Raw genomic sequence first — 27468 nt, 5'->3', positions numbered from 1 at the left:
CGTGAACCCGGGAGGCAGAGCTTGCAGTGAGCCGAGATTGCGCCACTCCACTCCGGCCTGGGCAACAGAGCGAGACTCTGTCTCAAAAAAAATAAAAAAAAAGAAAAGAAAAGAAAAGAAAGAAAGTAATTGAGATTAATTTAACTTCCCTGCCTAACTCACAAAAAATACCTTCCGTGATAGCAGTTAGGTTTTTTTCAACATTCACTGACCTTACATTGAGCAGTCATATGTGTCAGAACTGGGCATGCACAAATGAGTAAGACAAAAACCCACAGCCATCCAGAGTAGCCCATGATCAATCACTCTCTCTTTTGCAACAAAAACTTATACTCATTGTGAAAGCATGAAAAACACAGATAAATGGAAAGAAAAAAAGTACCCCATATTCTCGCTATCTCAGGACAACAACTAATTGATATTCCAGTGTATTTCCCTTCATACTTCCTGAAGTTTTGTTTTGTGTTTTTGTGTGTGAGTATACACATGCAAAAAAAGATGATGTTATGCCAAAAGTTTATAAGCTTACATCACGTAAAGCACCACATACAAACATAAAAAGCTATGCCTTCAACTCCCTCCTCACAATATTCCTCTATGAATATATGAATTAAAGCTATTATCATTAGATTAGTTCATAAAATACAGTTGGTCCAGAAAACAGACAAAAAAATTAAGTGAGGTTTTTTCAGAATCTAGCCAATGTGTCCGGCCAAGGTAGATCTCTGGGCAGCGATCTGATCAAACAGAAGATGATTGCATCAGGTTATCAAAGTTCAGAGAAGTGTGGTATAAAATTAGACCTAAGAATCCTAGCCTATTTAGCCTTCCCCCAAATACAGCAGAAGTGAAATTGCAGGAGTGAGTTATTAAGAGCGCTTTCCTAGTAATCCAAGAGTCAATAAACACCTCTGAAATCACTAATTCAAACACCCTATCCTAACCACCACCTTCTACCCATCTGACTTGCTTGCTTAAGAGCTACTACGATTGTTTTTTTAAAAATTTTTACCAAGTCCTCCAATGAAACAAATCCTCTATTTTCCCACATCCAGCTAAGAATACTTGGTGCAAAACTTCATTCATTCTCTAGCACAAACCTCAAACATGCTTACCCTTCAATTCTATCACATCATCTGTGACTGAAATTGTCCCTGGATGAACCTAGCTTTCTTTTTCACAGCTGCATATGCTTGGCCCACTGTGATTCAAATTATCATCTCTATTTAGATGACTACTCTCAAACTGAAGAGTTTGAGGCAAGCATCTGGGTGCAGGTGGTTCATTTGGGAGGTAAGCCTAGAAAGCAGAATGAAGGAGTTGGGTGGGAAGTGGGAGAGGGGAGGAAGCAAGGCTACTAAAGACTACATTTTTAAACTGGTTACCACTGTGGCAAATGAGGCTCATTCCCACTGGAGATCCACAGAGGATTGTGTAAATTGTACCCCAAATTATCCATCTAAAGGACAGACAGGCTGAGGTCTTATCCATCAACTACCATCTCCCTTAGTTTGGGGTGGCCCCATGGGCATTACCTTACCCACACTTCTCATCAGTACCTGAGTTGCATTCCCTGCCAGAGGAGAAAGGCCTGTGGCAGAAAGGAAGAGAAACACTGCAGTATGTGCTGCGACACATGCTCAAGATAGGATGTTGGCAACGTGCACAGAATCTTTCACCACAGATGCATGGACATACGTCTCAGAGCACCCAAAGCCTGCTATCAGCCTATGTATCTCTCCAGGCTACACAGCCATTCCTGCCTCCATACTAAATCTTAAAAATCTCTTATGGCATGTCTTCTTTTAGATGTCCCACAGACACCTCCAACTAAAAATGACAGAAACTGAGAGGAGTCAGAAACACATCATGGATTTAAACTTTCTGAGAGAATTTGCTGATGGCAACAGCATGGGGCTTCCTCAAATGAGTGATTTTGCCAATGGATGAGGCTGTGAGGAGCCCTGCCAGGCTCTGGAACCCAGGCATCAGCAATTCTTCTTGAATTGGGACATGTCAATTAGACTGACTGTCCCACCCCTAAAGAATCGGTGGCACTCAGGCCTGTGCACCGGCATTTCCGCATTCTGTGGGGCGATGTAACTCCTGTTGTTGTTGTTGGTCTTGTTGCTTTTCAACTCTAGGATACAGGCTATCTGACAGGTCACTGACACATACTGCAAAATGCATTGTTCAACACAGGTTCAACTGTCTTCCCTCTCAAAATGTCATACAAGAAGTTTTGTTTCCAATTACATACTTATTTTGATAACTCTAAATAATCTTTAGTTGGTTCTCTTTTATTTTATTTATTTATTTTGTATTTTTAGTAGAGACAGGGGTTTCACCATGTTGGCCAGGCTGGTCTCAAACTCCTGACCTCAGGTAATCCACCCACCTCAGCCTCCCAGAGTGTTGAGATTACAGGTGTGAGCCACCACGCCTGGCCATAACATCTGTTCATTTCCTTATGCGTAAACAACAGGTTCACATCTGTATGAGCAACATAATTTTACCCTTTGAAAAATATATTTTAACCACTTTGGAAGTCATAACAAGATGTCCAACTGATTCACCTGTAAGAGTCAGGTAAACATTGCTGACAAGGAAGTGCACCTCGTGAGCAGTTAAAGCCTAGGCATGTCCTTTCTTCGCTCTCATAGGTGAATCCAGAGCACCAATAGAGCTTTGTTGACACCCTCGTTTTCTCATTTGAAATCCTCTCTACAAATTTTGTGTTTCTATTTTGTTCTGGTTCACTTACAACCATTAAGTTATTCCCCTTTACCATTGAGAGAAATGGTTTGAAATCCGATTTTAAGGTCTAACAATCTGGAGATCTAAGTACATCCATGGTTTAGAGAAATCTAGTCCCTATTGGGTGACGGGCAACAGAAAGTCTGGTTTGTCACCCTTTTTGTTAGTTTATTTTTCTAAGCTCAAATCACTTAAGAATTTCATGCCCTTTGACAGGAAAAGAGCTATTAAAATCTGGACTGGGGAGATTTTGTGATTTTGTGTTCAATCTTGATCCATGCCTGAAATTGAAGAATTGAAGCTACAAACTCTATTTCTAGCTGTAGGTCTATATGTCTATAATATCCTCACTCTGATTGTATGAGTGTATAATGTTTTCCTACCTATGCACAGTATTAATACGTTAGATTATAAAGTCTCCCAAATTAAAGGAGTTCTATTCTGATTGGCATATCTAGACAAATAACTGCTTATATAAATTGAATATAACTAGAATTTCCTAAAATACGCAAATTGTACTATTGATTTTTAAATGTGCTAGTCTAAAAAATATATTATCCTAGAAACCAACTCAAAACCATTTTAAGAATTCAGATTTATATAATTTATGTAACTCTTTGGCAAATAAGACTAGTTTAAGACTTTGAGTTTAATGTAAACATCTCTGATTTATCAGTGTCATATTTAATACAAGCATATATTTTTATACTCTTGGGTATGTTTTTCCTAAACTTATACAGCTTTTTGATCAAATGAGCTAGAATTATTCCTGTCAAATATTTAAAATGACTTAAAAACTTAAATCTATTTTTAAGCAACTTGAATCACTGTTCTGATAAATTCGTAGTTCCATAGTAATGAGGTTGTGTAGTATGTTACCTTGAAGAGCATTTCCAAAATTTTTAGATAACTGAAGAGCTTGGCTATTCATTGGCTTTCCAGATCATTTCTAAGTAAGACAGAATTCTGAAAAATTGATCAGTAAGCACAGTTTTCATTTATACACCATTGCTTGTTATTCGTACATGCCACAAAGAGGCTTTATCTTTGGGTCTGTAAATGAACATTTTCATTTCTGCCACACTGTGGAATTAAATAAGGGAAGTATGTGGCTGGATAAAGCTCAGTGAAGTATATTCATGAGATTGGTTAGGCTGCTAAAATGACAGAAATTCACAATTATCTACTCCCTGGTTTTCTTTGTGAAATACAAGTAGCTGCTTAAAAGTTATTATTAATACAAGTGAATGAGATTACTAGGAATCTCAAGATAATGAAATTTTTATTATGGGCAAAAATGTATATTTCTGTTCTAAAGAAAAATGACTTGTTCCAGGATGGGAATGAGGAAGAATGGTGAAGGATAAAACCTGAGTGAATAAAGAAAGTTGTAGGAGGTTTGCAGAAAGAGTCTGAAAAGGAACACAGTTTTGTGTTAACATTTTGCCAAATCTGGCTCAGTTTTGATGGGTTTATTTGTGAGACTGTCAAAGTAAATAGTGGGTTATTTAAAAGCAAATATTTCATTGAAACAAATCTAGAATTAGTTTTTCTGTGAAAATGAGTTTTCTTGGAGTATTGGTCTGTTCTTAATAAAAGGTTGTAAAAGATTACTTTTGGCGTGTATTTGTTTCCTATAACTGCCATAACACATTACCACAAACACAGTGGCTTAAAACAACAAATGTTTGTTGTCTTAAAGTTCTAGAGATCAGAAGTCTGAAATCAGTTTGGCTGGGCTGAAGTCAAGGTGTCAACAGGGGCATGCTCCCTCCAGAGGATCAAGGAGAGAATCCATTTCCTTGCCTTTTCCAGCTTCTACAACTGCATTCCTTGGTTCCTGCCTCTTTCCTCCATCTTCAAAGCCAGCAGTGCAGCATCTTGTTTCACTCCTCACATTGTCTTCTTCCTCTGTGATCAAACCTGCTGCTGCCTCTCCCTTATACGAACATTTGTCCCGGGCCCACCTACATGACCTACAATACAATAATCTCCCAACCTCAATCTCTTTATCTGCAAAGTTCCGTTTGCCATATAAAGTGACATATATAGGTTTCAGAGAGTAGAAAGTGAATATCTTTGGGGTCATAATTTAGCCTAAAATATTACCTATGTAATCCTGCCCTAAAAGTAGGGATTCTGCATCTTACCACAATAACACTTTTTTTCCATAACTTTATCTTGCCCTTGATTATTCTCTTCAAAAAAAAAAAAGTTCTCCATTAAGAATGTATTAAGGTCTTTTGTATGTTTATCCAAATATTGTACTGTCACTTTAATTAACAGATAGCCAAGCTACAACCATTCATGTACTCAGCCACCCATGATCCTAACTTAATTCTCAAATCTCCTAGCAATTTTGCCTTTCAAAATAAAATTCAAAAGTTTAAATGAAATAAAATGAAACTCTATAAATCTTTTACACTTAGACTTATCTTTGAGATGTCCTAGAGTACCTAGAAAATAGGAAAGATTTGTTCTTTCACTTTATAAAAAGATAGATATTAGATAAAATTAGTTTTGCTGCTGTTAGTATTGATGAGTTGCATGGAAAAAAGTAAAATCAAAAGAGGTGGTCTCCAGCCTGGGCAACATAGGTTAGATCCTGTCTCTTAAAAAAAAAAAAAAAAAATTAGCCAGGCATGGTAGTGTGTACCTGTATTCCCACCTACTTGGGAGGCTCAGTGGGGAGGATGGTTTGAGCCCAGGAGTTTGAGGCTATGGTGAGCCATGATTGTACCACTGCACTCCATCCTGGGTGACAGAGTGAGACCCTGTATAAAAAAAAAAAAAAAAAAGAAAAAAGAAAAAAAAGAAAAGAGGTACTCAGCCTTCCCTAGATAAAATCTGAATATGAAATATATTATTAGTATAAACATTTCAGAAGTTCTAGATTGTATGAGAAGTTCCTAGAGATTTGTCAGTGCCCCCACTGTCCATAGTATGTTTCTAATTATCAGAGTCCTGCTAGTGCTTTCCTTCATGATATTAGGCAACAAAATTATGGTATTAACAGTCATCATTTCAGTAGATTTCTAAAACTATTTAGTCACAACTTTCCTTTTAAGTTTTATGAAGCATCTTCCCTCACGGCTTTTTAAGTTGAGGATGCACATCAAACCTTTTTATGGAGGTTTAGTAAAATACAGATGTCTAGAATCTACCATAGACTTACTTCAAAATATGATTAATCATTATGCTGACATACATTTTGTTCAAAACTTTTTTACATTGGCTTTATTATCTTATTTTGTATGTCACAATTTCTTCTTCAGTTGTATTATTTTTGTTATGTACTTCCACTGGACTTTTCACTTTATCACAAGTCGTAAGTGAACCATAGGCACTTTAAGTCTCCATCATCTCCAGATGCTTTTTTTTTTTTTTTTTTTTTTTTTTAATTCTTGTTGCCCAGGCTGGAGTGCAATGGTGCGACTGCAGCCTACTGCAACCTCCACCTCCCGGGTTCAAGCAATTCTCCTGCCTCAGCCTCCCAAATAGCTAAGATTACAGGCATGTACTACCACGCCCCGCTAATTATGTGTTTTTAGTAGAGACAGGGTTTCATCATGTTGGTCAGGCTGGTCTCGAACTCCTGACCTCAGGCTATCCACCCACCTCGGTCTCCCAAAGTGCTGGGATTACAGGAGTGAGCCACCATGCCCGGACGATACTTTTTTTTTTTAAGAATTGTAGTCTCACTTTGTGGCCCAGGCTACAGTGTAGTGGTGCAATTGTAGCTCACTGCAGCTCAGAACTCCTTTGTTCAAGAGAGTCTCCCAACTCAGCTTCCCACGTAGCTGGGACTACAGTTACATACCACCATATCCAGCTAATTTTAAAAATATTTTTGTAGAGACGGAGGTCTCACTATGTTGCCCAGGCTGATCTTGAACTCCTGGCCTCAAAGGTTCCTCTTGCCTCAGCCTTCCAAGTTGCTGGGATTACAGGCATGAGCCAGTATGCCTGGCTCTCAGATAGTTTTTGATTTACACTGATGCTTCCCTAAAGGCCCTACAATCAGCTACAGGAGGGAGATTTTTGTCTTCAGCAAAGAAGGATTGTCTTAGAGCACCATGAAAAAGGTCAGTACCTCAAGTACTTCAAAGACTAGGCTCTTGAACACAGGCTTCTCATGCCATCACATTGCCACATTTAAGACAATGGTTAGTGGACAGATCAGAATTACCGGAACACCTTAACTGAGACATATTTGTGTTCATAACACAGTTTAACACAATGTCCAGTGGAACAAGACCTAGGTTTGCAAAGTCCAAAGACTTATACTATAAAATCAGCACTTTTCTCCTAATTTGTCTGGCCTTCCCCAAATAAAGCACAAATGAATATTCTTGGGACTGAGTTATTGAGTGCTTCCCAAGAAATCCAAGAGATCCTAACACCTTGGTATTGAAGACTTTAGCTTATTTTTCTCAGAGGAGAACATTAAACACTTTCTCTTTTGAGACCCCTTTTTCAGGATACAGTAGAGGAAGGAGCCCCAGGCCATCATTCTACTGTGCTGCCCACTCACCATGTGACTTTACAAGAACTGATTACCATCACTGGGCCTCAGTGGCCTCAGCTGTATAATGGAGACCCTAAAAGAATCATGTCCTCTGAACCCTATGTACCCATTTTCCATAGAAATATTTTGCTAGGAAAAGAGCACAGTCATAATTATACATTTCTAGCTGATCTTTGAAACAATTTTTCCATTTTCCTCACTGGAAAGTGATGGGCCCCCAAGTAAACTACACTGTAGGAGACCAGAACCCAGTTCTGCCTCTTCTTTCAGTATGTTGTCCCTTCTTGTCACGAAGACTCCCTTTCACAGTTGCCTTGGTGAATTCTTTTTATCCTACATTTCAGAACTCAACAATCTTACATCTAACATGCCCCACTGATGCTAACTGTTTTCCTTAATATTTTTTGGTTTAACAGAAGTAGTTCAGCAACATTTTCACCAGTATTATGCTAAAGTCCTAAATATAAGAGGGATAAATCTGTTTTCATGAAGACTCTGAAGGAGAAACAATACCAACTGCAAGTCCTGTTTACTGCTTTTCGTTAGATTTAAAATCTAAATCTAAATCTAAAATCTAAATCTAAAAAGTTTGAGGACTGGTACAATGAACTGTCTGTTACCAGTCAGTTACGGTAAGTATGGACATTGAGAGCTGGCATTAAGGAATCTGTATACATCTGATTTAGCCACATTTAAATTAGTGGGCTCACTTTTTGAACAAGGTATATACCAGTGCAGTTGTTAAACTCGAATGACAAGTCAAATATGAGTGGCATACTAGTAATACAACCACATATCAGTTCACAATGTACTGGAACAAGAAAAACAAGGAAGTTTGCTTGGTCCTACCCCAATGATATTTTGAGAAGCACTGCACAATATACTACTTCATTAAATGAGATCGATTGTTCTGAATACTGTGGACTTGTAATTAATTTATAGTGAAAGTAACAAACTCAAGTATCTCCATTAATCAGACAACTACTATAAATTAATGAAGTGGATCAAATATAGGACCTCATAGGGAAGAGTGTGGAAGGAATGTGGCAAACCAGAGGTCCAGTCTTCATGGAGCAGTAGCTAGTCATCTCTATGTGACTGTAATCATGTATACCCTCATTTCTACTTCTCAAGAGAGCCAGAAATCCAGACTTCCAGGTAAAATGTTATTGATTTTCAAATGCTACCAGCTTATTAATTTTCTTTTAAGATGTCTGCTTAGAACTAGCAAACCTATCCGCCATCCAGTTTGAGTTGTAAGATGCCACTTTGTAGACTGTGCTTTAGGAAATAATATATTAGAGATTAGCAGTGTCAGGGTTGTCCTTAGGGCCATGTGGAAGATGTGCTTGTCTAAATCCCAGAAGTCTTTCTTGCCATATCATGTCCACTGAACCTCATATTTCGAGGCACCTCATTGTCAAGCTGTTCACCCCACCACTGCATGATTCCTTATGGAGAGCCATGGAGCACTCCCAGCCTTAGCCCAGCTCCTTGCTTCCTCTTCTGTGCATTTGAGCTGCAAGCAGGCCTCTCTCTAGCAACTCCAGGTGGGGAGTCTCCTTCAGCTCATCACTTCATGGCGACAGCGCCCCCTCCCCTGGCCGAAGTGAAATATCTTTGTGTCCAGGACATGGGTTTCTCACAGCCTAGTTTTTAAACACGAGACCGCTATTTACTTCATTCTCGGGACACTCCTGTGAATTAGTCAAAGGGCAAGCTGGGTCCTTCTGCTTAGACAGAGGCAGAGAGAGGGCGAGTCACAAGGCAGGAGGAGCAAAGGGGACACAAAGAGGAAGGGCTCTTCCTCTGCCAGGCACTCTCCTGTCTCTCCACAGGGTTCAGCAGGATGTGGCTCTCATAGCCAGTGGACCAAGTGCCCAACAGTAACCTGAGAACCAGGCCCAGATGTACCCCGGGGAAGCCTGCCTGCATGTCTGGGGTTAGGGAAGGAGACAGATGCAGCTGTTTATTAGGGGTCACACTGTGCATATCCCAAGTGGACCCAATCTTTGGGAAAACTAAAGATAAGGGACTCTTATTACCGCTGTTTTACACATGAGCAAGCCTGCCCAGCAGGAGTAAATGAAAGTCCAAGATCACATGGTCAGAAAGTGGTGAACTAGGATCTCAAACCAGGTTGTCTGATCTGTTATTGAATCTGGCTGAGCAGCCTCCTGGCCAGCAGGCAGCAGAATGCGGCCATAGAGGATCCAAAGAACGGGTGAAAATCTAAAATAAGGACATTCACAGGCAAGGGGACAGATTGCTACAACACTTGATGTGACACCTTTTTTAAACAGTTCAGAGCACAAGTTTTTAAAAGTATAGTACATGCTCATGAAGGCTGTTTTGAACATGGTTTGGAAGCTAGTTGAACATGGTTTGGAAGCTAGTTATCTTTGGAAAAGATAACTTGGAGGGTCTATGGAAACTGAATAAAGGTGGTAGCTATGGCAGTAGCATCATCCACTTTATCCAAAAAAAAAAAAAAAAAAAGTACAGTACATGCTTTAGAGGCCATCACTCGAGACAGAATTACACAGGTTATTTGTATACCTTTGAACCTGTTTTTGGCCATTGATAACTCTATGCTGTTCTATGAAATACATGATCATACACACATTATTTTTTCTGGGAATGCAATTGATAATTGTGTTTATAATGGAATACATTAACAAATAAGTTTTGTAATATTTTGTAACCATTAAGAACGATTGGATTGCATGTCCTAGGCCAGAGAGCTTTTATATAATGTTACTACTTAATTTAACAGTGTCCATAAGAGGATAGAAGAATATATTCCAAACAAAGTGTCATAGTACCAGTTACTAATCCCTGTCTCAAGTCTTTTTTGGAATGAGGCAGGGTACAAATAAATAAATAAAATAACATGACCAAAACTCTCTTTTTTTTGCATTTTTCCTTGTGTTTTCCCCATCACTCCTCAATCTCCATGTAAAGCCTGTCCCATGAAGTTCATGCCAGCCAGTATGCAGTGTGCCCCCCTCCACCCACCCCTGTGGCCACTGCCCTCTGACTTCAGACCTTTGCTATTCTGAATAAAGCCTCCCACACCTCAGTCAGAGTCTGCAGCTCCACCCCAGGTTCCAGCATCAGGTCAGGAATTTATCAAGCCTAGGAGGCCCCCAGCAACTCCCTGGCCTCACAAGGCCTTGCAGTTCAAAGCCAATGAGGAAGTCTCTATATCTTTATCCCCAGTCAGCTCCTCCCACCAGGGCCAGTGCTCTCACCAACACCACTGGAAACTGCCCCTTCTATAATCACTGATTCAAACACCCCACCTATTCAGCTCTCTATGGGATAGCTTCTCCTAGATGTCTCAGAGACACCTACAACCCAAAATGAGAGAACCTGAGAGAAGTCAGGGGCACTGTCATTAAAGACTTTAATAGCATGGGCTGATGGCAGCAGCCTGGAGTCTCTTATCTATGGAAATTTTTGAGGCTGGATGAAATTGTTGATGAAGTCCTGCCAGGTTCGGAGACCCAAGCATCCCTCCTTCTCGGGCTGGGGCACCTCATCAACCTGATGGTGGGTACATCCTCCAAGAGGCATCTGAGCTGCTCATCCTTGTGCATGGCCCTCTCCATGTGTTCTGGGGTGATATGCACCCTGCAGCTGTTTTGGGCCTCCTTGCCTGCCTGCTCCAGGATGTTGGCCATCAGATACTAGAGAATAACAGCCAGGAAAACAGGTGTGGATGAGCTCAGGCACTGGGAATACTGACCTTCTCGCAGAAAGCCGTCCATGTGGCTAACAGGAAGCTACAGCTAGGCTTTTGTGGAGCAGGGAAGAATCTCCTTTCTAAGGCTCCTTTTTGCCCTCACATGGTCTTGGTGGGTTTTGTTTTGATCAGCCCTCGTCGGTTTTCCCACTAGCCTGAGCCTCTCCAGGTACCACTGCTTATTCCCGCCCATTGTGCTCCAGGCCCTCCTTGGTCAGGGAGCTGCCTTCATGACAACCTCAACTTTGTGATATTATTGGTGTCCACTGAGCCCTGATCAAGCCTGGCCTCGAAATGTCTCTGACAGGAACCTGCTCACCCTAATAACTGGACCATCTTTTTGAGGAAAGTCTAACTTTATACTTGACTTAAACATTCTAGCAACAACAACAAAAAAACGTGCTTCAGTCAAAACCTTGTCCTGTCTTCACTACGCCAATCCAGGTTCTGTGATTCTAGCTTTGTATGGCCAGTGAGCTCATTTACATTCCTCTATAAGCTGTAAGTCACTAACAGACATGCTCAATGTCTTGTACAGTAGAGGTTCAAATGTCACCCTTCTCATGCTGTAATAAAACCAGTTTTACTTCCATTTACATACTCATTTTGATATCTCTAGTCAATATTCCTACATCTGTCCTTTGGGTTATCTTATAAGCTGAACATCTGCTTGTTCTCTCATGAGTTAAATAGAATCTTTAAAATGTGTTCATTTCTTTAAGCCTGAAACTGAAAGTAAAATATACCTTGCAAACCTGCTACTTCACTACCAAGACAAATGGAGATCCATGGCTACAACAGTCCATATCAGGAACTGGGAATTATTCTTGACATCTCTCACTGCCTCACCTTCATATCCAATCAATCAACACATTGTTCCATTTACGCATTCTTAATATTGCTCCAATAATCCACTCTGACTATTCCAGTCCAGGCCATTATTCTCACCTTGACAACTATAGTAGCCCACTTCCTAGCCTCTCTGTTTCCTCCTTCACTCTCCTCCAATCCATTTTGCAGAGTAATCAGTTTCTAAAACTAAATTTGATCATGAGACTTGTTACTTAAAACTCATCAGTGCCTTCCCATTGCCTCTGGAATAAAACTTGAAATCCTGGGATGCTCTTTCCTGATTTTTCTTCATCTGGCTTCTTTTCTTCATCTAGCAGTTTTCAGTTTAAACCTAAGTTTTGGAAACCTTTGTCTCATTTCCCAGACTCGGTTAGACACCCCCCAACATACCCTCAGAGAGGCTACTTATCTTTCACTTTGCAGGATTTACCTTAAATAAATTATGCATTTGATTAATAATTTGTCTGATGTTTATATATCCTATTCGGAGATGATTGGGGCCTGTCTACCTTATTCACCACTTTATCCTCAGAGACCAGTATAGGGTCTAAAACACAGAACACACCCAAGAAATACTCATTGAGTCCATAAATAAAGTCACACAAATCTAACCTCAAATTCTGGCTCCTCTGGCAGGCTATGAGTACAATTTTCCTATTTTTTTTTTTTTTTTTTTTTTTGGAGCCAAGGTCCTCCCAGGCTCAAGCAATCCTCCCGCCTTATCCTCCCAAGTAGCTGGGACCACAGGCATGCACCACCACTCCCGGCTAATTTTTGTATTTTTTGTAGAGATGGGGTCTCATCATGTTGCCCAGGGTGGTCTCAAACTCCTGGGTTCAAGCTATTTGCCCACCTTGGCTTCCTAAAGTGCTAGGATTACAGGTGTGAGCCACTGTGCCTGGCCCAATTTCCCTCTTTAGTAAGATGGAGACATTATCTACCTCAGGGACACTGTGTAAATGAAACAGAAGAATGCCTATCACAGTACCTGCCACAAATCAAGGGTTCATGAAACAGTCATTTTTACTACCAACATTACCACCTTGAGTGGAATAGAGAAGGGTACTGTGAGGGACAGGCAAGCCAAATGGCAGGCTGCAGGGGCCTTCACAAAGCACAGTAATGTTGGTGTGCTCACTTAGGCTTCAGCCCAACCCATCCTCCAAGATCCTCAGACTTGAGCAAGCCCTTGCTGAGAACTGACTAGACTCAGGGAATCTCAGGATGTCCAAACTCACCCAAGACTGAAGCTCACAGACACAGTGTCCATTATTCACTGACTATGAGAAAGAAAACTTCCCCATAGCATAAGATTCCATTGATATGAAAGATTCATAATAGTCAAATCTATAGAGACAGGAAGTAGATTAGTAGGTTGCCAGGGGCTAGGGGCAAGGGAAATGAAGAGTGACTGTTAATGAATAGGGGACTTCTTTTTGATGTAATGAAAATGTCTAAAATTGTCCAAAACTTTTCGGTGCAATGAAAATGTCTAAAACTAGACAGTGGTGATGATTGTATAACATTGTCAATATACTGAAACCTACTGAATCGTACACTTAAAATGGTGAAATTTATGTTATATAAATTGTATTGCAATTGAAGAAAAACAATAACTCTCCAGTGACCATGTAGCTGGCTCTCCCTTCTCTCCCTCACGGCAAACTCTGCTAATGCCAAATCCATCAATGTTTGCTCAATGAGCACAGAATCAGTGAGAGAGGAGAGAGTTACAGAATTGGAATGCTGAATAGGGTCAGGTTGTGATGGACTCTATGTCCTTCTGTCAAGAGGGACACATTTCTATTGGTCTGGACTGCATTTAGATGATGTGGCAGACACTGTCAGCTGCCTATTCATTTTCCATTCCTCTCACTATCTTAAGAGAACATGGTTTTGTTATGGGTGGTCATGGGCCCAACCACATGCAGGCCATGACTAGTCTAACCCAATGTTCTCAAACTTTATTGATAATAAAATCACCTGGAGCCCTTGTTTAAAGAACAAAAGGGAAATAAAAAGAAAAGACATAATTTTGGCTCCCATCCCAGACACAGCAAATCACAGTTTCCAGAGATGAATCCTGGCAATCTATATATTTAACAAGCCCCCAGGTAACTCTAATCATCATCAGGGAAGTTTGAGGAATACTGGTCTAAACCACTGGTGGCAAACATTCCTAGACCTGGCTTTCCTAGCATCCCTTGAAGCTAAATGACTGATCAGTTCTGGTTAGAGACCTAAAGTCATTTCTGTCAGAGAGATTTCTGGAAAACCTATAGTTTTTAATAAAAGGAGGAAGACAAAGCAAAGTCTATTAGGGAGATTCATGGAAAAGCTACATTCATTAATAAAAAGAGAAAGATATCTACCCTTCCTTCTTCAGCCCTTCTTACTGTTTTGAAGGTAGCTATGATGGTTGGAACTGTAGTAGCAACCCAAGCAAAAGGCCAATGGCTTGGCAGGGACATCAACTTTGCCACTATTGAGCAGCTGAAATAATGTCAGCAACTGTCTACTTCCAATATCTAGTTAGATAAGAAAAATAAACTCTAGGTTAACTTTACAGTTAGGTGTTTGTTCCTTGCACCAAATACATTTCTAACCACATGACAGACACTACCAACATTTGCCTCTGTGACACACCCTAGACCATGCTCCATTCATAAGGGTCTTACCCTTTCCGAGTGAGATAATCCTTCCTTATATATGTTAAGGCAGTGATTGGGGTTAGTCAAGACCTGCATAAATGGCAGCCATCTATCTTTTTAACAAGACCATGCGCACTTCCTTTTTCCGTAGCTATTTGATTTATCATTTAACTCTCAGAGGACTTATGGTTTTCCAAGTTCTTTTGGGACATTTCAGATATCCATTGTGACACTGACATTTTATAAGATAGATCTGATTTTTCCGGAACAGAATTATGTCTGAAAAATTGTAACAAGGGTTGGCAAACTTTCTTTGTAAAAAGTTAGTAAATATTTTAGACTTTGTGGGCCACATTATGTTTATTGCAACTACTCAACTCTGTTGTTTTAGTCCCAAAACAGTCACAGACCATACATAAATGAAAGAGCAGGGCTGTGTCCCAATAGAACTTTACTGACAAAAACAGGCAGTGCCCAGATTAGGCCCATGGGATGTAGTTTGCCAACCCCTCAACTGTGAGACAATCGTCACTAAAAAAACTTGAGGAAAAAAATTGGATCTACCTCTAAAAATCAAATAGGCTATCATCACATCTGATTTATTGCTGTATCCCTGCCACTTGGAAAAACAATAAACTGGGAAAAAGAGTATAGTGGCATGCAGTTTGGTCAAGACCCATTCCAGTTATAATTCCTTAGGGAACATGGATGCTGCTATATTTATTGAGCTTTTACTCCCTACCAGGTGTTGTGGAAAGTATTTCCATATAAATGTTGATCCACTAAGGTTCAAGATCTCTACTTGAGATCCTGACTCATACTTTAAGAAACACAATCAGGCAACCTGGATAAGGGAGATGGCTCAACATGTAAGTATCCTGTGACTCTGACTAGAATTATTACCAGCCAGTCTGAAATATAGGTAGAAAGAGGATAAAACTGAGTGAAGTAAAATAAATAAGTCTTTCTTATATTCAATGTTTTCTTAAACATGTATTTTTTCAACTTAAGGCTTTTAAATCATTTTGTATACCCATAATAAAACTTACCGTAATAGTTTTCATTTACCCATAATATTAATACTTGGGAGGGTATCCACTTCTCATTTGTAGGCTTTTCAATAAAATCTTGACTCTGATGCAAATAGTGTTGTTTTTTAAACTTAACCAAAATCTGCTCTTATTTTGATGATGTGAGAATAGCCCAAAGGTAGAACATTGTCTTGACTTATAAACTGATATACCTATTACAAATCTAAGAAGACAGGAAAGTAGCCTTGTTCCATTATTCACCACAAAGTTGTTAAGCCAACTGTCTCAACTTGTTGAGAACCAGCACTGAAAGACAGAGTGAAATCCCAAGAGGACCAGCCTCCAGTAGCTGTATTTTCAGCCTCTGGTAAACTATATTTTCTAAAAATGGCCACAGTGGTATTTTTGGTCCCACATGATCTTCCAGAACTCTACCATTCCCCAACAAGAGTCAGAGTTGGCTTCCCTCTCCCTTCCCTTGAATCTGGGCAGAACTTTTGAGTACTTCAACAATGAGAAGGAAGCAAAAGTGATGTGCCCCAACTCCCAAGCCTGGATCACAAAAGCTGATACGGCTTCCATCTGGCCTTCCCTCATTCTTAGAACACTCACCCTTGGAAGCAGCTACCATGCTCTAAGGAAGCCCAAACTCACTCACACAGAGAAATCAAATGGAGAAGATCTGAGACTCCCAGCAACAGCCAATATCAAAACATGTGAGCAACAAGACATGTGAATGAAGGGGCCATGAATAGATTCTAGCCCCCCACCTTTGAGCCACCCTAGCTGATCCTTAGTGGATCACAGATTAGGTAACCCTTTTGAGCCCTGCCTAGAATGCAGAGTCATAAGCAAAATAAATGTTGTTATTTTAACTGAGTTTTGAGCATAGTAACTAGAACATAGATTCAGAATTAAATGCACTTAAGAACAAATTTCCTTTGAAACAAAATAAACTATGTTTTGCTTCTCATTTTGATCCCCAAATGCAGGCAGAAATTAAAAATATACGTACTTCTTCCAACAGTGACGTCCTGCTGCATGATACTTATGTACAGCTGTAGGGTCAGCTGAGGGGCTGAGCCCAAGAAAGCCTGGATCACTGATGCCCGGCTGAACGCTGATCGGTGGGTGATTAGCTTGCCTTCTGCCTGGCCCACCTCTTTCTCAATCTCCTCTGAGAGGCCATTTTTTGGCATTTGCCTCTTCTTGGTGATACTGACATAAGGCTCTTCATTGTTGCCTGACTGAAAGTAGATGCAGAAGACTTCAAAACACCTGAAAACAAATCAGCAAGTCATAATAATTAGAGACAGACAGGATTCTGACTTTCCATGCTCATCCTACTTACCTTTAGCCTGATTCTCAAAGACTTGACTTGACTACTCTGAACTGTAGTCACTCTTCTAAATCAACCACTCCAAGGACCAGTTCTCCATATGCAGTCCTCTTGAGGCTTTCCAAGAGGCCAATGGGAATGTATGAGAACCAAATGAAGAAGTAACACCAAAGGCCACTGAAGCAAGGAAATATCTTAGAGAATGGAAAGTGGTTCCAGCTCCAGGGTCACAGAAATAATGTGCAGTTTTCCTTCCTGACACATACTAGCTGTGTAGCCATAGCCAAGTCACTTACTATCCCCACCCCAGTATATTCCCTCCACTATAAAGCAGATATAATGCCCACTTTGTCATATTGCTGTGAAAAATGATAATACAGTGTGACTGCATGCATGCACGCACATACGTGTGTGTTCCACATCCAAAAGATGCCCCAAACCACCCCAGTTAAAGCAGAAGCTATGGCTTGGAAATCCTCCAGCACAAGGCAGCTTACCATCTAGCATTTCACTGGGAGACCACGACATGTTACCTATCTCTCTGTTTTCATTTGTCCTTACAGGGCAGGACTAAAGTTAGTCCCACCTAGGGATGGAGACTTAATCAGTGACCTTTCCAGACTGAGAGAATACCTGGCTTTTAACATCTGAATTTCCTCTCTAGGTAAAAATATGGATGCTGAAGCTGGAAGAATACTGAGGTCTGTGATTAACTTTGAAGTACACACACACACACACACACACACACACACACACACACGAATTGATAGATGGATAGATATGTGAAACAAAATGTTAATTGTAGAATCTAGGTGGTAAGTACTTGGGCATTCACTATAGAATTCCTTCAACTTTTCTTCTGTGTGTTTGAAAATGTTCATAATAAAATTCTGGTGAAAAATGTGTTTTCCCTAGGAGTAAGAAAAATACTCATGGCCGTAGGTTTATAACTTGTTAAAGGACGTTTTGTCCCTCCTCTAACATGCACTTTTATAACAACCTTATGATGCTGCCAGAAGATTTTAATGGCTTCATCTATTTCATTGAATGTTAATGTTATAATGCTAACTTTATACTGTCACCCTGAGGCGACTACGGCAACTGGAATGTATTTATAGTTTGAAATAATAAAACAAAGCTTGACGTAAGAGAGGAAATGCAGGAACCTTTCTGGTGAGTACAAAGTGGACACATTTTGTGATTAATACCATTTTTCATTTGTTGCTAGGATAAAGAAAGTGCATGGTGTGTGTGGGTGTGTGGGGGTGTTGATTTGTGTACGACATTTTGTCCCGTGGGGTCAAGAACACTTTAATGTATTACATGAAAATATGTAAAACCACACAGACCAGTTTCTTCAGTTGGAAATAATGTCAGTGAAGTTCAGGCCACAAGTTCAATCCCAAGCATGTCCAACTGAATTTTCTCTGAAGGAAAACTCAAATTAATCACTGAGGGCTATATGAGGCCTAGCAACTTCACACTGTTGGACCACTGACCACAACAAAGATTAGAAAACAGAATGAACTGTCCAGGTGTGGTGGCTCACGCCTGTAATCCCAGCACTTTGGGAGGCTGAGGCAGGCAGATCACCTGATGTCAGGAGTTTGAGACCAATCTGGCCAACATGGTGAAACCACGTCTCTATTAAAAATACAAAAATTAGCCAGGCGTGGTGGTGCACTCCCGTAGTCTCACCTACTCGGGAGGCTGAGGCAGGAGAATTGCTTGAACACAGGAGGCAGAGATTACAGTGAGCCAAGATTGCACTACCGCACTCCAGCCTGGGTGACAGAGCGAGACTCTGTCTCAAAAATGTAAAACAAAACAAAAACAAAAACAAAACAAAAACAGAATAAACTGATAATCATCTTTATTCTCAAATATGAGATGAATGCAGATGCAGTTTACTAAGTGCTGTGGGGAATGCAGACAGCTGGATACCCCTGCCTCATTCGGGGGCACTCACAATCTAAATGGGATAGTGGGACATACGCACAATAAGAATAATAAATAATGAAAATTAATATTTATATAGCACTTTCAGTTATGACATTTTATCACGTATGATCTCACTTAGAAGAAAATGTATTGCAACAATTTAAATCATAGCATTATGTATAATAGCAAAATTCTGGGAATACTCTAAAGGTCCCAAAAATGAAAGAATAATTAAATAAATCCTAATATATCAATTCAATGAAACATTATACAGTCCTTAACATCAATGGTATAGAAGTACAAATACCAATATATAAATTTTTTTCAAAAGACAGTCTCACTCTCTCACCCACACTGGAGGGCAGTGGTGTGATCATAGCTCACTGCAGCCTCCAACTGCAGCCTCCAACTGCTGGCCTCAAGGGACCCTCACTCCTGAGCCTCCTAAGTAGCTGGGACTCCAGACGCATGCTACTGTGCCCAGCTAATTTTATTTTTTGTGAGGAAACAGTCTCACTATGTTGACCAGGCTACCTATTTTTACCATATTTGGTATGTGGAAGAAGCAAATTACAATAGAATCATATATTTTTAATTACATTTTTTATAAAAAGAAAATCACATATATAAGAAATATATACAGATTACACACACATACCCACACATACATATAAACAGTGAAATGTTTGAGCTGGCTCATACTGACTCAGGAGAGCAGACTGTTAAATAGGAATTTTGTGAGCCAGTTGTTAAACAACTGGTAGCTTGATCAATCATGATGGGAATATACGCATTAGAGAAATCAGCAAACACTGAAAATCAGGGCTTGTTTTCCCCAAGAGACAGTTTACTAGCATGCCATTATAAAAATATTAGTAAGGATATACAACAAAAGCATTAGGAATTTTTCTCTCTGAGCAGTCAAATGAGAGCTTTTATTTTCCTCATTGTGCAAATCTGTTTCCTGCCCTTCTGTCATTTTAAAAAATGTTTTACTTGCATAATAAAATCAAGCTTAGAGTTTTGAAAGACTAAAACAAACAAATTAAATACCAGCACATGCTAAGAACTGAATGAATGAAATGAGGGTTCAGATGAGAAAGCAATTTTCCTGATGCCAAGGAAGGGGCTGGATGAAACTGGAAGCATTCTGCAGAATTGTAGACAAAGTAAAACTTCCATGGTCATTTGATGGAAATGAAAGAAGGTCCTAAAGCTCAGGTGGAACCTCTTGTAAGCCACTGTTTTTTCCCAGGTGATACATTTGTATTAGCATAGAGTTTTACATGTAGTCATAGGTGTTTAATACATTTGTAAAAGGCCCCAAGACCTCCTGCCACTGTAGGTTAGGAAAACTGATAAGAAACAAACTACTATTCTTGCAATTCTGCAAGACTCATCTAATTACTCAAAATCTGTTTTTATTTTTTGGTTTTTTATTTGTTTGTTGCTTGAGAGGTTGGCTAAATAAAGCCAGAAATTAGATACTTTTATCAAAATTGAATACTCAAGGTAGTTTTTCAGTAGCATCTACACCAAGGGAAAGCAAATTTTCTGTGAAGTATTTATAAGAAAGTAAATATTTTATTATTTGCAGGCCATGGTCTCTGTTGCAACTGCTCGATTCTGTCTCTGCAGTGTGAAAGCAGTTGTAGCCAATACATAAACCAGTGAGCAAGGCTGTGTTCCAATAAAACTTCACCTACAAAAACAGGTGATGGGGGTATTAGGCCTGTGGGGTACAGTTTGCTAACCCCAATGTAGATAATCAGCAAGTTGATCCTTATTTTTTACTTTATCCCATTTTCAAGCATCATAGCAGAAGGAGCTTATTCCTTAGCTGAAATCATGCATGCGGATGTCAGCATAAATAATCTGTGGTACCAGAGACCCTAATTAAAACACTTTTTCCGAAGAAATACTATAATTTCCAATAAGCCACATTATCTTCACATGACACACATGCTCTGTAAGCCTACACAAAACCCAAATTGGTTAAATAGAAAATGCTGCAAAACCTTTGAAAAGCCACTTGCTTAATCTCACTGAACCTCAATTCCTGGACTGTAAAAATAAGATAATGACAGTTAACTCACAGGGCTTTACCATGGATGAAATTAAACACTGTATATAAAGGCACCTTGCAAATGAAAAAAGAAATTCTCTTCAAATGTAGACTATTAACATTTTAAATTCTTTAAAAAGTTTAATGTAGAAGGATATATTATGGTGCATCATTTTGCAGTATTCTGGAAAGGTTTTGGGAACTTCTTAGGCTTTATTTTATAAATGCAGATTTTTCATGTACCATTTTTTTCCTCACTATACCAGTAATAAAAAAGAGATGAGGGGAACTCCTTGAACTTGTAACTTATTTATATTTATTCCTCCCAATTAATTTATAAAAATTAGCATAAATGTAAAAAAATCATAAACAGAATTTTTAAAATGTTTCTGTGTTTGAGGTAAGAGATCTTTTCCCTGCTGTGGTTTGCTAGAGTATCTATTACAATACACAATAAGATTTTCCTCAAAATTATAAATAAATTCAAGGCATTACCCAAAGTTCGTATCATTCAAACTTAGGCTTAATGTGAAAACAATCATAAAAACTGTAACTACCATTTTAAATACAAGACTGACACAAATGAAATATGGTGCTCTCCCTATGCCTCCCTAAAGGAAAGAAGGAGCAAAGCCTAGTTAGTAGTATTTAGCCCAGAATCATTAGTGTAATGTATTGCAGTCTAACTGGGCCATCGTGCTGCATGAACTCAAACGCAGCATCTACCTAGCAAAAACACAAGTTTGGCTAGTATTCATCCAAAGGCAAGAAGAATTAAACTGTCAAAAAAACAATTTAGAAATATTACTAAATCCAATCCATAAAGAAGGGGGTAAGAATCACCATGACACTCCTTTGTTTGAGGGAAATAATTTTTATCTTTATGTAAAGTTGATGTCTTAGAGTTAAAATGGAATCAAACAGTCAGCAGGAAGAAATTCCAGTAAGATATTAAGTCAGGCTAATACACAAGAACAAACTGCTTTTCTTTTAATCTGGAAGCTAAGAGACTTGGAACCACATTTTGTGTATCTCAGTAAGGTCATGGGTCCAATATCTCCTTGAAATAAATCAGCTGCATTAGAATCAGTGACTCCTTGTTGATGGAAGGGGTTTGCCTGTTGTTTTGTTTTTTTATCTTTTATTTTGTTTTTGCTTCAAGACAATGGCCCATTCAGAACTTTCTGGAAATAGGTATTTTTATAGTGTTGAAACTTTATATATAGATGAGACGTTATCTCTTCAAAGCACTAAAAGTTTTCTTTCCTTAATAAAGTTAAAATATTTTTACTGTAAAAACTGAAAAATATAGAAAAATATATAATTGTTTTATTATATGGTTTTATACATTTTCCAGAATATTAAAATCACTCATAACCCCACTATTCAGAAATTATTCTTCTTAACATCTTGGTATGTTTTCTTGAGTTGAGGTTTATACTTGTCATCTTGTTTTTATATATATTATGTTATTAGCTTTGTCTTGGGTTACTCTTCGTGTTTAGAAACACTTTAAATAGCAGTAGTGATAGGGTATTATCATTTACTTGGATTGCCAAGATGACCAAACTTTTTCTTAATTTAAAATGGAACTACTAATAGAATGTACTACACAGTCCTCTGCTTTCTTCCACTGAGCACAGGGAACATAATTAGCTCTTTTTAAGGAGCCTTGAGAACATAGTGTGAGGCCTCACTTTCCTCACCTACGAGATGGGGACAATTACATCTATGTCATGGTGAGGATTCAGTGAATTGAGGGATGTAAGTATATATCAAACCATCTAGCACAAGAAGCTTTTGAGAAATGTCAGTTCCCCTTTTTCCTGTTACTCCACTTAAACATTATCTGTTTTCTTCTCACAGATAATGTTAAGAAATGATAAGTGCCCTGCCCAAAGTCAGATCATACTTATTTTACTGAGCGGGAATACAGTCTGGATCACAGGGTTTACCTGGCTAGAAAGGACTAACTCTCTCCTCACTAAATGGCTCCAGGTTCCAGGACTTCTAAAACTCCCCTCCCTCCCTCTCTTTTTCCCCACACTCTTCCCCAGCTATCAGGAAGTCAGCAGCAACCTCCCACTCCTGCCAGTGTACCTGTTTATTTTCCTTTCTAGGATTCTGCAGCTTCTGGAGGCTGAGAAACTTGTTCACCAAGTTTGCTGTGACTGTGTGTAAACTACAAGTCAGTAGTTCATGTGTCAGCCGGAACAGTTTTCTTTAATATGAGGTGCAAAAATGTTATGGCCAGGTGTGGTAGCTCACGCCTGTAATTCCAGCACCTTGGGAGGCCTGGGCAGGAGGATCATTTGAGCTCAGGAGTTCCAGATCATCCTGGGCAACATAGGGAAAACTTTAGGAGGCCCAGGCGGGAGGATCACTGGAGCTCAGGAGTTCGAGACCAGCCTGGGCAACATAGGGAGACTCTTTCGCTACAAAAAATACAAAAAAAAAGAAAAAAGAAAAGAAAAAAGAAAAAGAAAAGAAAAGAAAAGAAAAAGAAAAAGAAAAGAAAATTAGCCAGGCATGATGGCGCTTGCCTGCAGTCCTAGCTCCTCTGGAGACTGAGGCAGGAGTATCACTTGAGCCCAGGAGGTGGAGGATGCAATGAGCTATGATCTTGCTACTGCACTCCAGCCTGACTGATAAAGCAAGACCTTTTCTCAAAAAAAAAAAAATTATAACTTTGTAAAATTTATCTTGCTCCTCGACGTGTGTATGCGTGTGTGCGCGTGTGTGTGTGTGTGAGAGAGAGAGAGAGAGAGAGAGATTTCCTGGTAGGAAAGGTCCTTAGCTAGCTGAATTTTCTAGCAGCTGAGGTGTCTCTCTGGCCCTTCCATCTCTTCAAATTCCTCTGTTGCCTATGTCCAAAATTCAGTATTATAAACCTATTTCTAATCCAAATGGACGGCCTTTGTTTTACTTTTCCAATAGAGATGAAAGGTACTAAAACAACACATTTTAAACTCCTTAGATAAGCCAGTCTGTTTTATTACAATATATTTCTACTTGCTTTGTGTTAATAAAAATGAATTTCCAGAAATGACCCTAACAGTTTTTCTTTACTTAACACATAGCAAGTTTTGTCTTCATGGTGCATGTGTACCAGCTTTAATGGCTACGTTTATAAGTTCGCCAGGGCCGGAAGACATTTCTAGAACCCCATATGTTTCCATATCCCATAATATTCATTACGCCACCAAGAGAAAAGAATGGTGCATGGATTTCTTGACTTCCCTGTGAGAATTAAATATTTTTAAAGCTTTTAGAACAGTGCTTGGCACACAGTAAGCTCCATGCTTGATAAATTAAAATTAAATCACCTGTACATGCTGTCCCCATAACCACAGCTTAGAACACACTTCCCAAGGGTTTGTGACCACAAAAGCCAATCCTGTCAGAGCCTACTTGACCCCAGAGAAACCAATGTCTTTAATGAGGTTGAAGCACAAGAAACTGCCATTTTTGTTGGTCAATTTCAGTTGAATGTTGGCTATTTCATTTGATGGAATGTAACAGGAATTCAGTGTGCCCCAGCTTTATAACCATTATACCATGATTCGTCCCATTCCTGACTGGAATAATGGGGCTGAGGGGCATGGCGGACCGGCTTGGGGCCCAGCCACCTGTCTACACAGGAAAACCGCCTCCCTCCACTCGAGCAGGTCCAGGGATCAGGCCACAGGACCGGGGCTGCGGCCTGGGGCTGGCTCTGGGTGTCTGCACGCACCTGAAAAGGGGCCCAAGTTGCAGCAGGTGCAGCAGCAGTACGAGCGGGCGGTCGCGGCTGAGGTCGCGGTGTACGAAGAGAAGCGTGAGCTGCACGAGCGCGCAAGGCAGTAGCGAGAAAAGCAACGTCAGCGCCTGCCACATGCGGTCCCCGCCCGAGCGGTAGGTGCTGCTCAGGCTGAGAGCCGCCGTTGTCTCGGCCACGAACAGGAACACGGACGCCAGCACCGAGGCCGGGAATTTCATCTCCGCGCGTCAGCGGCTCTCACCGGGGACGGACGCAGTGGCGGTGGCTGTGTGGCTGTGGCTGTGGCGGCGGCGGCGGCGGCCGTTGCTCGAGGGGCTCCCAGCATGCCCAGCCCCAAACTGCTCCCGCGCTCTGCGCAGCCCGCCGAGGGCACGCGGGCCCGGCCGACCGGCCTGGGCTCTGGAGCTGGACCTGGGGGGGGCGGCCGACCTGGCTGGGGTGGGGTGGGGTGGGGCGAGCGGCGCAGCCTCGCCGGGACACGCCCACGCGCTCCGTGCGCCGCCCGCTCGCTCGCTCGCCAGTGCCGGCTGCGTCTCTGTGGTGACCTTCCCCTGGCGGGCCGCGAACCCGCGCCGTGAGACGGCTCAGGCAGTGGCGCGGGAGCTCAAAAGGATATAGTTGGCCCTGCGGGCGTCGCGCGCAGCCTCTGGGTCCTAGAGTCCCTTGGGTCATATCTTGGGAAACTGTTCACATCCCTTTGAAAAACTGCGACCACCCAGGCCCAGAATTGGAGTCCCGACGCCTTTCTAGCCCAGTCTGTTTTCTTGGCCGAGGAAACGCGTGATTCTTCAAAGGGCCAGCGTTTCCGGTCTTTTAAAAATAACCAGACCACACATAGGCTTTTCAAAGTGCAAGAATATTGTCATGCATCCACCACCAAGTGGGAAAAGATTTCACTTTTCACTGTGCCATGTTAGCATGTCCCTTTGTCTTCCAAATACAGTGGTCTGAAGCATTGCTTCCAGTGGTGAAAAAGCGTCAAAGATCGTCCCTAAGAACCAATCTTTACCTCCCAGAAAAACTGACTACAAAGTGTATTCCTCTATAACTGTAAGTAATTCAGGGCAAAGATCAGGGCCTAATAAGGAAGCAGTTTTTTTATTCCAAGGCAGACCTCTGCTTATTGGTGTGCCAGCACCAAGACTAACAAAACTCCTTTTAGCCCATTGAACTTTCCACTATCTTCTTGATATCAGGATGTACTCAGCCCACCCCCGTCCCTCAGACCTCGATAAGCCACTAAATCTCTCTAAAACTCAGGTTCCATAAAGGGATGAGACTTAAATAATTATAAGATCTCTTCCCTTGTTGAAATTGGGGGATTTCAATCTTCAGACATCTCTGGCATTTTTCTATTTAAGAAAATAATGTAAACACAAATAGAATGTCAAGATTCAAAAGGAATCAAAACAAAAAAAAGGTACAGGGAGAGAATGTGGTGGGCTGTTTTTCTGTTTTTTATGTGGCATGAGAAAATCCATTTATGAGTTAAAGGACAGATTCAGCCAGCAGCTGAGAGGTAGCAGGCCCTTTCCCTAAAAGGATTACTAATGTCTATTTATAGAACACAGAAGGCCACCATGTCCTGGGCCAAGATACATACACTGCCACAAATACAGAATCAGCAGCAACACTCCACAGAGTATTTGTGTAATGTTTTACTTGACATCATGGTTAGGTTTAAAGAAAAAATTGGTAGCTTAGAATTATTAATCAGTACACTGAGTATTTAGCATTAGATTTTATTTTAAGGCAAAGGATTATCACAGGTTTTACATTAAGTGTACTGTACATAAATGTATTGTAAGGAGGGGCAATAAGCCAATAAATAACATTGCTTTAAACACTATAAAGTCCAGTTTATAGCGAATTATTTTCTACAGTACAAAACGAATACAGAAAACACATTTGGAAAGATCACAGTGTTTAGAACATTGTAACAGCAGTTGTAAAAACCATAAGGTGCATCGCTAAGCTTCTGACTCTATCTTGCTTATAAAGAGATTTCACTATACCATGCAGTGGGCTGTGAGCAAACTCCCACGTGAAAAGGAAGCAATGTCAACTGACTAGTACTATCCCCTCCAGAAACAATCAATAACAAAAGCTAAATTCTGATGAGCATTTGCAAGTTGATCCTTCTTAGTCTGCACACTTGCTCACTCAGTCTGCACACCAGCTAACTTGCTCCAGTGATCAACGTCTTTCTGTATTATCATTTGCCATTTTGTCCTTGAGAATAATATATACCTTATAGATTATGATTGCTAGTTTCCCTGTCAGACACCTCAGTGGGTTTTGACTAAAGATTAATGTCATGTATTGCATTATACTTTTTCACTAGGACCAAAATACCCATTATTTTTTAAAATATTATGTACATAATAATAGACTTATAGAAAGTGATGTTTTGGTGTATTAATAGGTAACATACTAGAATACTTGAGAATTTGGCTTTATTATAAAATACAGTAGTATGACATTTTGTGATATAGTAAAATATGTGGCAAAATATTCTACTCTAAATTTAGACCTAATTGCTGCAGATGTCTTTGAAAGAGCTTCGAAGTGCCCCTAAGGAAATATAATGATTAGCAAGAGGTCATATAACCTGTTATGGCAAAAAGACATTTTTTAAAAGGCTTTCATTTTGTGTCCGAGTCTTCCAAAATTCTACTTGTGTACAACAGATAACTGCTGTTTGATTTAGTGTTAACAGAAATTAGTAGGATTTTAAAGTAGTAACAACCAATCACTAATATTTGGTAATTTTTTAATAATTTTATGCTTTTAACT

The 27468-nt window shown here is 40.1% G+C and overlaps 1 protein-coding gene across 1 annotated transcript in view; it reads right to left on the bottom strand.

Annotated features, from left to right (window-relative positions):
* The window catches only part of XK (X-linked Kx blood group antigen, Kell and VPS13A binding protein), a 44941-nt gene extending 19868 nt beyond the window's left edge, over positions 1 to 25073 (bottom strand). Inside the window, exons 1-2 of the mRNA XM_005593277.4 lie at positions 24646 to 25073; positions 16583 to 16845 (exon numbers count right to left, since the gene is read on the bottom strand). Of these exons, the coding sequence (XP_005593334.1) occupies positions 16583 to 16845; positions 24646 to 24890 (508 nt within the window). The 5' untranslated portion in view covers positions 24891 to 25073. The remainder of the gene's footprint in view (positions 1 to 16582; positions 16846 to 24645) is intronic.
* Between the last annotated feature and the right edge of the window lie 2395 nt (positions 25074 to 27468).

This window comes from Macaca fascicularis, chromosome X, assembly GCF_037993035.2.
Source record: "Macaca fascicularis isolate 582-1 chromosome X, T2T-MFA8v1.1".
NCBI classification, from domain to species: domain Eukaryota; kingdom Metazoa; phylum Chordata; class Mammalia; order Primates; family Cercopithecidae; genus Macaca; species Macaca fascicularis.
Note: the sequence above shows the minus strand (reverse complement) of the source record. Positions and strands in the feature narration are given on the sequence as shown.